The 12,628-nt window shown below is 47.4% G+C and overlaps 1 protein-coding gene and 1 non-coding gene across 2 annotated transcripts; both read right to left on the bottom strand.

Annotated features, from left to right (window-relative positions):
- Window positions 1-1,747: 1,747 nt before the first annotated feature.
- Window positions 1,748-1,938, bottom strand: LOC118773852. Its single transcript, XR_005004764.1, has one exon. It is a non-coding gene; the product is annotated as a U2 spliceosomal RNA (small nuclear RNA).
- Window positions 1,939-7,524: 5,586 nt separating this feature from the next.
- LOC118772349 (ribosomal protein S6 kinase alpha-3-like) lies at window positions 7,525-11,761 on the bottom strand. Its single transcript, XM_036520610.1, has 7 exons — window positions 11,537-11,761; window positions 10,436-10,483; window positions 10,139-10,300; window positions 9,781-9,857; window positions 9,332-9,449; window positions 9,103-9,243; window positions 7,525-7,701 (listed from the first exon to the last, which is right to left on the bottom strand). Exons 1-7 carry the CDS (start codon window positions 11,759-11,761, stop codon window positions 7,525-7,527), a joined length of 948 nt encoding a protein of 315 aa, XP_036376503.1.
- Between the last annotated feature and the right edge of the window lie 867 nt (window positions 11,762-12,628).

The raw sequence follows: 12,628 nt of genomic DNA, 5'->3' as shown, positions 1-12,628 counted from the left end.
TATAACTAGTTCACATGCATAAATTGCTAAGGTGATATCTTGACAGATGTTTATGATTTATGTGTAGCATGGCTAGCTAGCTAACTTTGCTGTCCTGCTCTCTGTGGCTAGAGTAGCTTGCCCAACACCATCCCTGTTTTCCTTCCCTGATCACACGCCCACCTCCATCTCTCTCCAGACGCCTGTCTTCAGCTGCCCTTTTGCTGGGAAAGCAGGATAAGTGCAGTTATCCCAGACTGTTCCTAAAACAGGAGCCGATGTTAAACGAGGGGAGGTATTTTTATTTATCTACACTCTCAGACCAGAGTTAACTAAAAACAGATTATATCTCTATATTAAAATAGAAAAAATAAAGCTACGGTCACACGGACGATACAGGAGGGTGACAAACCCTTACATTATAGAGACAAAACTCTTACATTATAGATTATTGAAAAAATTTAAATGGGAAAGAAATTTATTCATAGGCATGAACTTAACTGTTTTTCTCTATTCAACAGATTTCAAAATCACAGAGGTTTTGTTATCAGCACTGTTAAAAGGGCCACATTTCTTTGTCTGTTTCAGTTTGTGCAACCTCCCCCACCCCCACCTCTCCCTCACCTCTTTGTTTTCAGACCTGGCCAAACCTATCCTGCAGGCCCCCCTTTATCAGCAGCACCCCTACAGGTAACCCCAAGCACAGACACGCCCCCAAGGACAACCCCCAAGGTCAGCCCCCAGGCCACCATTTGCCCTCTGACTTATTTGATTCCACTGGCCACCAATAGGAGCCCCAAAAGAGCCAAGGATTTTAGGCATTATAAAGTTGGAGTGACCTCCCCCCCTTCAGAGCTTCACCGGTTCCTGTGGGCTGAAGAACTGGGGACACCAAACTCCTTGGGACAGATTGTTGTGTTGATCTCTGCCACCGTAAGTGCTTTGCCTTGGTTAAAGCTGCTTATATTACTTATTACTATATTACATCCTTGCCATATGCGTACTGCGTGTTAAGTACAGTCGTGCTCGTCTGTTATTTGTAGCGAAACGAGGCGTTTTACTTCGTGGAGACAACGCGTTACTGCCGCGCATTGTCGGTAAAGTAGGCTGCGCCGCTGCGGGGTTAATAGCAGCCGGAGCGGTGATTGCAGCGGAAGGCCGGCTAGTTTCGCGGAGCGCACAGAGGAGCGCAAGCGGTCGCGGTCATGAGCGCGTCCTGTTGCTAGGCTCCCCGCGCATGCGCTGTAGCGAAAGCTGATGGCTCTCAGCCGGATTCAATTCAATTACAAACTTTGTTGTCTATCCCACAGGCACAGAAAATTTTCGTTGACAGAGGGCTCAGTAAATTTACAAACACATTCACTTTGGATTGTTAGAGAAGATTCCCGTGTAGCAGAGGAATGCGCGAAATACATGTACAAATGCAAGTTTTAGTTTAGGCTAAAACTAGCTTTAGTTCTGTTGCATTTGTGTTTGTTGGAGTTTAGTGCGGTGTGTATTACTCAGGACCGCAATTGTATTCTCCTAAATGAATGTTCCTGCTTCTTTCCCAGGGACACACACACTAAAGCGCTGAAGCGGATGCCTGGATGCTGTGTTCTTAGCGAAACAGCAAGGTTACTGTGCAGTCAGTGACCGGGGGGAAAGTGCGCCCTCAGCGTAAAGTACATTAACGTGTGGCAATAAATGTGCCCAAATAGGATGAACTAGCGAATGCTTTTGTTTGAGGAGAGATTGTCTGTCTTTATTACCGCATTATTCCCCGGGTGGGGAGTGCACCGTTCCTGGAGGTACTGCAATACCAGGTCGATGCGTGGAGTGGACGGAGCAAGCCCCTATTCCATCTCCCTGTTCCAAAAATCAATTTAATATATGGTCCCCAGATAGGGGACGTATCAGATATTAAACTGATAAGAACAGATACTACACTTGATCTTAGCCAAAAGGCCGAGAAGCGATACCGGAGCGACGCTTGAGTAGGGGGAGGCACTGCCGGAAACACAAGGCAGGGTGACGGTGACGGTACGGCTGCGTCCCCGTCCCAAACGATCCCCGTAAAGGAACAATGTTACAACACGCACTATAGCTACGGACTAATATATTTATGCATAATCGTTATTTTTTAAAATCATTTCATGTCTTCGGACATATCCCAGGATGCACCGCAATATGCATAAAAACATTTTACCACCAATCATATTCTGAAATTTGGTGTGGCATTGTTCCAGTAAACTACGGCAAGAGCCGAGGCACATACTTTACCGCAAGACTTTTGAAAAGTTTTGAAAAAGAAAAAAAAGTTTGAAAAGTGAGTTTTGAAAAGTGCTGGATACACATCAGTATAAAAACACTTTCATAAAACAAACGAAGCTACTACTCTTATTGGTGCATTGGCAGTTAGCGAGCAGGCTAACGCAGTGTTTGCACTATGGGGCGGTATGGCTGTAAATTTTAATCAATCCGGCAAGTGGCTACTGCTACACTTATCGTTTTAAGATTTAGCATATGCGCACTGTATCAGAAGAGCGTTTAATTCAACAGTTCTTCTACATAACGTCAGCTCTCTCCCTCAGGGCAATTACAGGCACCTGGACACCGGAACTGCGTGTGTAATAGATTTAACAGTTTAGCCAAAACGCTATAATTGAAATCAACCTGAACACACCATCAGTAGGGCATGTTTTAGGTCCCAAAACGAGGACATGTCCGGGAAAAAGAGGGCGTATGGTCACCCTACCATCACGACATCCGTCTATCTGTATATCAAAAAACTTTACTGTATTCATTAGCCAAACACAAATCCCTAATTTCTCATGCCAGAACCACAACTGCCGCATTGAAAAAGAACAGCAAGAAACTGCAATCGCAGTTCACATTTTAAGAGTAACTGCAATAAAAGTGCAAAATGCGGGAAACATGCGGGGTATATTAGCCTTGCATACACTGAGGCAGCTGCACTTTCCGATGATTTCACCGCTCAGAGTGAATGGGCTCTTACAGGAACACGGGGGTAACAGTCAGACTCGCTCTCACATCGCAGCGACTGCAGCCAAAGCCACAAGGTGGCGTCATGCGAACACGATTCATCCCAAATCCAGCGATCTTGAGTGGCCCTGTTCGTTTTAAATCTTTTAAATCCAAACCAGTGCCAATTCTCTCTACCACTATGTAGTTTGAAATCATCTTTGCATTTTCACCCAGCCGATGGTTCAGTAACGAGGTTTATTAGCGTGGACTGCGCCACGTCCGAGCTAATTAGCACAACGAGCACGAAATGCTAATGATAAAGAAAACCAAACGCGCAATATTACTACTGAAGTATCGGTAATGTCGCCATCTGCTTTGCCGAGTGGCCTCAATTCATATGTTTAAAGCAGCAGTTTCTACTAACATTAGCACTTTGGATAAGAGCGTCTGGAAAAACACAAAATATCTAAAATAATGTCTAAATGTAAAAGGCCGCACACCCTGCTGCAATACGGCTCATCCGTCCCTGCCTGTCAGCCTGGTTAAAGTTTAGTTAACTTGTGAACTGAATTTTAAGAAATGTCAACTCAGGTTCACTGTTGAGCGGCAGAGTCGGTATTACTATGGATAAGCATGTTATTTTTAGCCAACCCATCTCCCTCTTCCCTGTAGCTGCGCTGCCCGCTACTCTGCAGACTCAGCACACACACCTGTTGGTCTAACTGCATGACCCATGTAGCCTCGATATATCATCATCATCATCATCCGAATACCCTACTACACACAATCCACTTTTATTTCTCAAAAAAGAGAGAGAGTTTATACTTACATGCGCCAAGTAGATGATGGCTGCAAGATGGCGATTGATTGGAAAAGGCCGAGTGATCGCGCTCAGTCTTAATGAGTTACCCGCGCAGCGAGCTCTTTCCAGAATTACCGTCTAAACTTTTAACAAATACTTTTACAGAAACAACATTCAGTTGGGAAGACAATCATGACCAAGCCCCTCTGATTTATATTGCAGCTAAGCACTTTCAACATTTTCAAGAGAAAGTAGCCACTTAATCGGTTGAATTTCCAACTGCGAAACCGCGCATTTTCAATTTGCAGCCCGCGGTTCTGTGCGCTTTACGCAACCAGCCGCCTCAGGGTCACAGCACCTACGCCACACGATGGGAATCCACATAATATCAATATAGCTCGTTATCATATCATTATAGTAATATTATGAATACTATATCTAGTTATTTTTTATTATTATGAATATTATAGCTAGTTATTTTTAATCGATTTGCATCATTGTTGTTGTTTTGTCAATCGCAACTTTATACTGCAAACTCTCGTTTGATGCATAAGGTCAAAGGTCAAGAGAAGATAAGTCACCTGGGATCAGTCTTTAAACGCAACAGAGATCTTTGATTGTATTTTATTCAGTTACGCACTATGTACACAATACACTATGCAGAACACAATATGGCACTAGTGACCTTAAGTGTATTTGAACTGAAAATCTGCATTCAGTGGAAATTCAGAGGGAGGTACAGAGTGTGTCAGATGCACTTGCTCTGAAGCAGCTCTGAATATACAGTGAAGATGCAACCTGGTTCCCCACCCCCTGCCCCCAGGCAACCATAAAGGGCCTACCGAGCTGGCCTACCCCCATCTGAACAATTGTCTTCCCCAACCCATGTAGTTAACAGAGCCTCCCAAATGCCTGCTTCCAGCACTGCAGTGTAATGAAGGTCGTCAAGTCTATAGATTTATTTACATTTACATTACATTTCTTTGCATTCATTTGGGAGATGTTTTCATCCAAAGCAACTTACAGGCGAGGCAGAGTCCAATAAAAGTATTTACATTCCCCTCTTTGTTCTTCCAGACAGGGTGTAGAGTTACAGTGAGCCGTGGAGGAGAGTTCCTCTAGGAGACAGCTAACAGGGATTAGACCCCCAACAGCCATTCCAAATCATTCTCCCTGGTGGCCTGGTGTTACCCTTAGGTCAGGTGGTGACAGAGTTGCACAGATTATCACCTCTTTTCAGAGTCTCAGTTTCTTCAGACAGAGTTTCACCCTTGGGTTTGCTGATCCCAAGGTGCTGTCTGTGTAACATGTTTGTTTCCAAGCACTGCCCACGCTGGAGGAAACTGCGTTTTCTGATTTTCTTTGCACTCTTCTTGAGAGCTGGATAATGTGTGTGGATGTAGCAGACTCAGGCAGAGAGTGGTGGGGTTTACTGGGAGTGTGGTGTTTTACTGGGAGTGAGTTTTACTGGGAGTGTTGGGTTTTACTGGGAGTGTGGGGTTTACTGGGTGTGTGGGTTTTACTGGGATTGTGGGTGTTTTACTGGGACTGTGGGGTTTTACTGGGTTTGGTCAGGAGGTTTGGGGTCAGACCGAACCCCTGCTTCAATCTGATTTATATGAGAATCTGACTGGCGGTTGGGACGCCTGGCATTGAGCAGGTTAGTATTAGGGTTAGGGTTCGGAATAAGGTTAGAGGGTTTATATGAGAATCTGATTGGCGGTTGGGACACCCGGCATGGAGCAGGTTAGTATTAGGGTTAGGGTTAGGAATAAGGTTAGAGGGTTTATATGAGAATCTGATTGGCGGTTGGGACGCCTGGCACAGTGTGGGGAGGTTCCTCCCTCCTGCTCCTGGGGGTAAGAATGAGTAAAGAGTGACAGTTCTGAGTTTCTACAGCTGTCTTTAATAATGTTACCAATGAGCTAATATTCACCATTAGAAGGACGTGGTGTAGCAGGGTTACCATTCACTCACAGAGGAATGAAAAGGCCTTTTCACCACTGTCCTTTCCGCTGCTCACCATCAGTGTGCGAGTCCTTCACCACAGCACTGCACATGTGCTGTGTGTGTCTCTGTTCAGAGGGGTGAGGTCTGCTTTCACACTGACTGCTGCTCTTCCCTCTCTCGCTGCTGTGTAACGCCCTCACCTTTCAGGGAACACGCTTTAGCTGTACAAACGTACACTGTGTAACGCCCTCACCTTTCAGGGAACACGCTTTAGCTGTACAAACGTACACTGTGTAACGCTCTCACCTTTCAGGGAACGCGCTTCAGCTGTCCAAACGTACACTGTGTAACGCCCTCACCTTTCAGGGAACATGCTTTAGCTGTACAAACATACACTGTGTGCTGCATTTTTATATCGCCTGACTTCAATAAAATAAATATAATTTAAAAATCTGTTCTCATCAGTTTAATATCTGACATGACACTTTCCGGGGGCCGAAAAGGGAGATGGAAATCCTGCAGGAACGTTGCACTCGCCTCCTGGGGAAACATGGGGTTTAGAAACAGGTCTGCAATAAAGGTGTGTGTGAAAGGAGAAATGGCTGTTTAGCAGTGTTACTAACCCTGCATTATGGCTATCCATCTTTCTCTTGGATGACTGATGTGTTGTAGTCACCAGTAAAGGCAGCACTTGGGTCTTGCACTGATGACATGGTTCCAGCACAGCCAGTGGACACGCCTCTCTCAGAGCAAACTGCACATAACTAGAAGCGACTGTCTTCAATGCTGCAAGACTTCTGTCCCGATGGCAGCAGCTCCTGTATGTTTGGTTATCCATGTTTGCATAGCGTTCTTTGTTCTTTCTCAAGACTTGAGTGCTGTCAGCATAATGTCCATATTCAAAAATAACAGTTAATTTTTGAAGATCACAGTGGGTTTTGACCAGTAGCTGATGTGTTCATTTTTAACAGGGGGGGTGTGGCAGATACACACGCAGCACTCTCTCTGCTACTAACTAGGGGATGGAGGGGGGGGGGGGGGGTGGCAGGTTAACAGGGGTCATTTTGTTGATTTTGCTAACAAGGGTTATAGCATTCCCCCTCATATCGGCTACTGGTTTTGACAATGAACACTGGTCAGAGTGAGGTTTTAGAAACACAATAGTGGGTGGAGCATTTGCCACCAGTCACTGACTCATGAAAAAATCAAACACCACTGCTCCTCGCAGTGAAAACCTGATTGGTTAAAATCAGTGAGTGACTGATGGTGTGTAATAGCCTTCATCACTTACACAGGTGCTCTTTGGGAGGGAGAAGCAATTAAAACTCAAAGCTTTTGAGTGCTCACACGTACAGATACAAAATTCTCTGATTTGCAAATTTACAAATTTTTTTGTTCATACAAATTTTTATTTATTCACTACAATTACAAAAAAGACAGCTGTTGCGCTTGCCTTAACACCATAAATACAGACACAGGGAGAGTTTTCCAGTGCTCTTTCATGTGAGAAGACAGATTCAGGGAAGATTAAGACAGATAAGGGAAAACCCAGAGATTAAAGCACAAACGTATCAGCTTCCATTGGCCTGAGCTCATAGGTGCTCCTCTCCTAAGCAAAAATGAGCCCACCCAACCCTCCTCCAAAAACCACACATCCCGAAAGAATCAGTCCCCTCATAAAAAATGCCTGCCCTTTGAATTGCTCTTTAGAGGTGGATTGAAAAGTGCTGTGAAAGGAAAGTCACATCCCTAACGATTTGCACGCGTCCCTTTTTGAAAAGGAGGAGGAGGTCGCAGATCGGTGTTTCTGGGCTGGTTCTGTGTGCTCATCGGTCTGCTGTCACCCCGGTAATGAGGGAAACCGGACTCAGAATCCAGTCTGATCCGGTCTGATCTGGCTGCATCTTGCTGCAGCCTGTAAGACTCGAGTTCCGCAGAGAGGCCTTTCCATGGAGCTGCATGGGGCCGGTCCAAACTGCACCGGTCCCAGCAGCACCGATCCGCTGAGCGGGGGAGGAGACCCGGCAGGCCCGACACAGAGAGCATGGGGTCAGAGGACAGGGGTCAACCCTGTGTAGAATCTACACAGAAACCGTGTTCGACGTAGATATAACTGTCTTCCAAGTTACTGCCAAAAACCTGTTTAAAAAGTCACTGTGCAGTCAAAATGACTGACCACTTTTTCCCTCCAATTTGCTTGTCCATCCACAGGTACTGCAGAAAAAAAACATGGTTTGGAATGTTCAAGGAGCAACTGAACCAAAAAGTGACATCGTGGGTCCACAGGAAACAGGAAATGAGACTGAGTGGTTCAGATGACCCCTGGGAGGTCAGTCAGGCCCACGCTGGCCTCGGCCACGAGGGCCTGCTGCTGAAGGCTGAGGACACCCCATCCACAGAGACGCTTTTCCATTCCCTGGGGCTGAAGTAACCCCAAAACCTCCTGAGCTCACGCCCAGCTTTCCTGTCCTAACATTCCGAAGTCCCTGGAACCAGGCAAAAATACAAAAAAACACACTTTCATCATCAATGCACAGGCGTAGGATTTGCAAAAATCAACAGCAGGGCTATGGCTGGACAGTTCAGGATCAGCTCTTTGTCGTCTCGGTGAGGGTCGCTGCAGTATCTGTGGGCGTGGTCTCTGAGTAGGCGGAGCCAGTCTGTGTGGCTGAGACCAACTCTGCAGTCTCTCATAACCACCATCCACAGGTCCCAAACTCAGCCACGTCAGAGCCTACGGGAGTTAAATACAGACTTACAGAAATCCTTTATATTGTTTTTATATTCATACTTTAGAAAAAGTATGAATATAAAAAGTGCAAAAGTGCATACAGTAAGTATAGCGACACTACGGGGACAGGATGTGTACAGTTCCACAATGAGACAGTTCTCAGCTGAGAGCAAAGTCTGTTTGAGGACACAGTACATCAGATCTGTACAACTACAGCATATAGGGCAACTAATACGATACACCTTCACACAGCAAACTTCAACAACTTCAAACAGCGCAATAAGTGTCAGGGTAAAGGCGGCAACAACATTGTCGCCACCCCCGTCTCTTCCCCTCTCTCTCGCTTCCTCTCTCTGTCCCTTCTCCCATCTGACACCAGGTTCCTGCACAGCACTGCTACCAGCTATATTAACTGGCCACAATGAATATGACCTCACTGTGTGTGGAATGGAACTACAGTTACATTTATTCATTTGGCAGATGCTTTTATCCAAAGCGACTTACAAGTGAGGCAAAGTACAACACATGCAAAACTACTCTGAACTGATGCTTAATGTGCTACAGCAATGTTACCTTTTCTCTTACCTATACATAAGACGAAAATATGATAGAAGACAAAACATCTGCTTTAGTGAGAATGGGTCAGCCTGGGGGCCGCTCGGTGGAGGAGTACCTTCACCAGGTGCGGGGCGTCCTGTCGGTTGAGCTGGTATTTGGGAAGGTGGTCCTTATGCACAATCCAGGGGTGCCGGAGCACCTGGGCAGCCGTCAGCCTCTGGTGGGGGTCCACGTGCAGCATCTTCGACACCAGGTCCTGGGGGTCAGAAGTCAGAGAGGTCAGGGGTCAGAGGTCAGAGGGGTCAGAGGTCACATGCGCAGACAGGAGCACCCCTCCCCCCTACCTTGGCTTCGGCAGAGACGGAGTTCCAGTACCCCCCCGTCAGGCTGAACTTCCCGCTGCCGATCCGGGCCAGGATCTCCTCCAAGGTGTCTTCCGGTCCATTGGCGAAAGGCGTGAAGCTGTGGAGAGAACAGAACCAAAATCCAGAACCATGAAGGCCACCCTCAGCCACCCTCCCACACCTCTCCCCTTTCACCTTCAACTCGGTCTCCCCAAAACATCCCTGCTCTTCCCCCCAGCTAAACCCACTCCTCTCTGAACACTCTGAACGCTGTTAGCATGGTGTCCCCCCTGTTTTAGCCCTACCCTGTTAGCATGGTGTCCCCACTGTTATAACTCCTACCCGGTTAGCATGGTGTCCCCCCTGTTATAGCCCTACCCTGTTAGCATGGTGTCCCCCCTGTTATAACTCCTACCCTGTTAGCATGGTGTCCCCTGTTATAGCCCTACCCTGTTAACATGGTGTACAGCAGGACTCCCAGGCTCCAGATGTCACAGGCTGCATCATAGCCCTGCTTCTTCAGCACCTGCAGAGAAACACCAGAGATGCTCACACCTGCACAGAGCCACTCACCTGCCCATCAGCTCAGAGCACAGCATCTCCCACTCACACTGTAACACACACAGCCGGACACCACTGGCCCAAACACTCACACATACCAAACTGTCACTCACACAACACACACACACACACACACACTGCGCCCTCAAACTCTCTCGCAACACACACACACACACACACTGCGCCCTCAAACTCTCTCGCAACACACACACAGAGCACCAGAGAATGGGGGGTGAGTTGGGGTACCTCGGGGGCGACAAAGTTGGCGGTGTAGCAGGGGGTCATGAGCAGGCCGTTCTCTGCACGGAGCTGCTTGGCGAAGCCGAAGTCGCAGATTCGGATGGACTCAGGGTTCCCCGACTCGTCCACATACAGGATGTTACTGGGCTTCAGGTCGCGGTGGACCACCTGAGGGGGGGGGGTGTTTATTCAGCAGAAGCCCACAGAGGAGGGGGTCATTTATTCAACAGAAGCCCAGTGAGGGTGTGTACAGTCTTACCCCCTGTGAGTAGTGTAGCACAGTGAGGGTGTGTACAGTCTTACCCCCTGTGAGTGGTATAGCACAGTGAGGGTGTGTACAGTCTTACCCCCCTGTGAGTGGTATAGCACAGTGAGGGTGTGTACAGTCTTACCCCCTGTGAGTAGTATAGCACAGTGAGGGTGTGTACACTCTTATCCCTGTTCAGGACCGTCCTCAGGCCTTCTCCTGGTCAAGACTCACTAGCATAAGGTGCAAAGATTGCAGCTGCAGGTTCCACATAATAGATCTACCCGGCAAACCACAAGTCTGATCTATATGCACAACCTCCGCAATCACACTCTTCAAGCGCTCGGTAATAACCTTAGTGAGCAGCTTATAATCTACACAGAGCATCGTAAGGGGACACCAGTTCTTAAGTTGGTCCACATCGCCTTTCTTGAAAAGCAACAAGAGCACGCCCGTACGCATGCTATCCCCCAAGAGCCCCCTAGCAAAAGCCTCATTCGCTAGATCAACCATAACAGGACCCAACACGTCCCAAAAAGTCCTATAAAACTCTACGGGCAGTCCGTCTGCCCCCGGCACCTTACCTTTAGCCATATCCTCATTGCCCCGCCAGGCGTCCCATCCCTGGATCAGCTTGTCTGATAAGAACAGATTTTTTTTTATATTTAGTTTATTGAAAAAGCAAATATAAAAAACAACACTTTACAATCAATTTAAAACTGTACAGTCAATAGCAGACATCCCCCTGTTAAAGAGAGATCCTCATAAGGCAACCACTATAATGTAACTAGGGAGCAGAGCGAAAGCTATTTACAAGCCTGGATGCCAGGCGAAAACAACATGTTCACAGAACATAAGAGCCTCTGCTCCGGCAGTACATATCACAACACAACATTACGACAGAATACTACATGTTCTAACGTCAAAACAATGCAATTCCAAACCAAACAGCAAGACAGCAGGGGAGGGGTGGGTGACAGTGACTGAGCCATGAAGATTTTATTGTGTAGGCGTGTGCTGTGTGGGAGGGCTGGGGGTGGGGGAGAGGGGGGAGATAACTGACAAAGGGTGAATAGTCCTTTCCATTTTTCTCGGGCTGAATGGTAACCCCACTGCACCACGTCCTTCCTGACTCTGAACTTTAAGTCCCATAGTACCTTGTTGCAGACACCGGCTGCACTAGGTACAAAGTTCTTATGGACCAAAAGGTCCCTGCAGTCCCACAGCATCTTCTTCGTCAGGCTGATCACGAGGAGCAGGAGGAAATCAATGTCCTTCTTGCCACGGCGGGCGTCCCATCCTCGGATCAGCTTGTCAAAATTCCAGGTACACTTGGCGAAGCCGCAGTCCCAGAAGGCGTGTCGGAGAGTCTCCTCTCCCATGCACGACGGGTGCGGGCAGAAGGGGTGCCTGGAGACGCCGTGCCTGTACAAAAATAACAAACTAAAATAAACTGGCAAGCCGCAAAGAGACAAGCCTCTAAGCCTAACAGGGGAAAGAGTAGCGTAGCTCAGGCTAATACTATGCACTGAGCCAAACACTGACCTGTTCAGGACTGCAGAGAGCAAAGCCACGGGTAACTCAATACCTCAGAGCAATTACAAATTTCAAGCACTGCCCAAGACAGCTACAAAAGCTTACAAAACTAGCAAACTGGACAAGCCCCCAATTTGTCATGACCTGGCTCAAAGTCACAACAAAAAGTGGGCCACCACACCAAACGGTTAACGTCAACCCAAGTCTATTAAAGCTCTAAATCTTAAAACTACATGCACCAATGTGGACGGTCCATCAGTAAGTCAGAGTGGCTGCAGAGTGTTGCATGGGTGACGGTGTAGTGTGTGTGGGATGCAAAGAGAAGCTAACAAACCAACCCTGTGCATGGCCAGGACACTAAAATGGGGAGAGAGAACCCCCTCCCCCACCCCCCAGGGAGAAAGAGAGTGATCTGAGGCTGCAGGGACTGGGGACTCAAATGAGCAGAGGCGGCCACACCCAGAGGAGAGGCCTGCTCCCAGACGGCTCCAATAAGCATTCGCCTACTACAGGTCTGCAGACAAAGAGAGCACAGATTAACAAGCACCAATAACATCACTGGAAGGCAGAGCTGTGACACCATGCATTGACTTGCTTCAAATGCAAACAGCCAGACTGCATATATCATTGAATGTTACTGGAGGAAAGTCACCAGGACACATCTGTAACAAAAATGCCTGCGGTCATCACTCAATTTCAACAGCAATACTTTG

This window comes from Megalops cyprinoides, chromosome 2, assembly GCF_013368585.1.
Source record: "Megalops cyprinoides isolate fMegCyp1 chromosome 2, fMegCyp1.pri, whole genome shotgun sequence".
Classification (NCBI taxonomy): domain Eukaryota; kingdom Metazoa; phylum Chordata; class Actinopteri; order Elopiformes; family Megalopidae; genus Megalops; species Megalops cyprinoides.
Note: the sequence above shows the minus strand (reverse complement) of the source record. Positions and strands in the feature narration are given on the sequence as shown.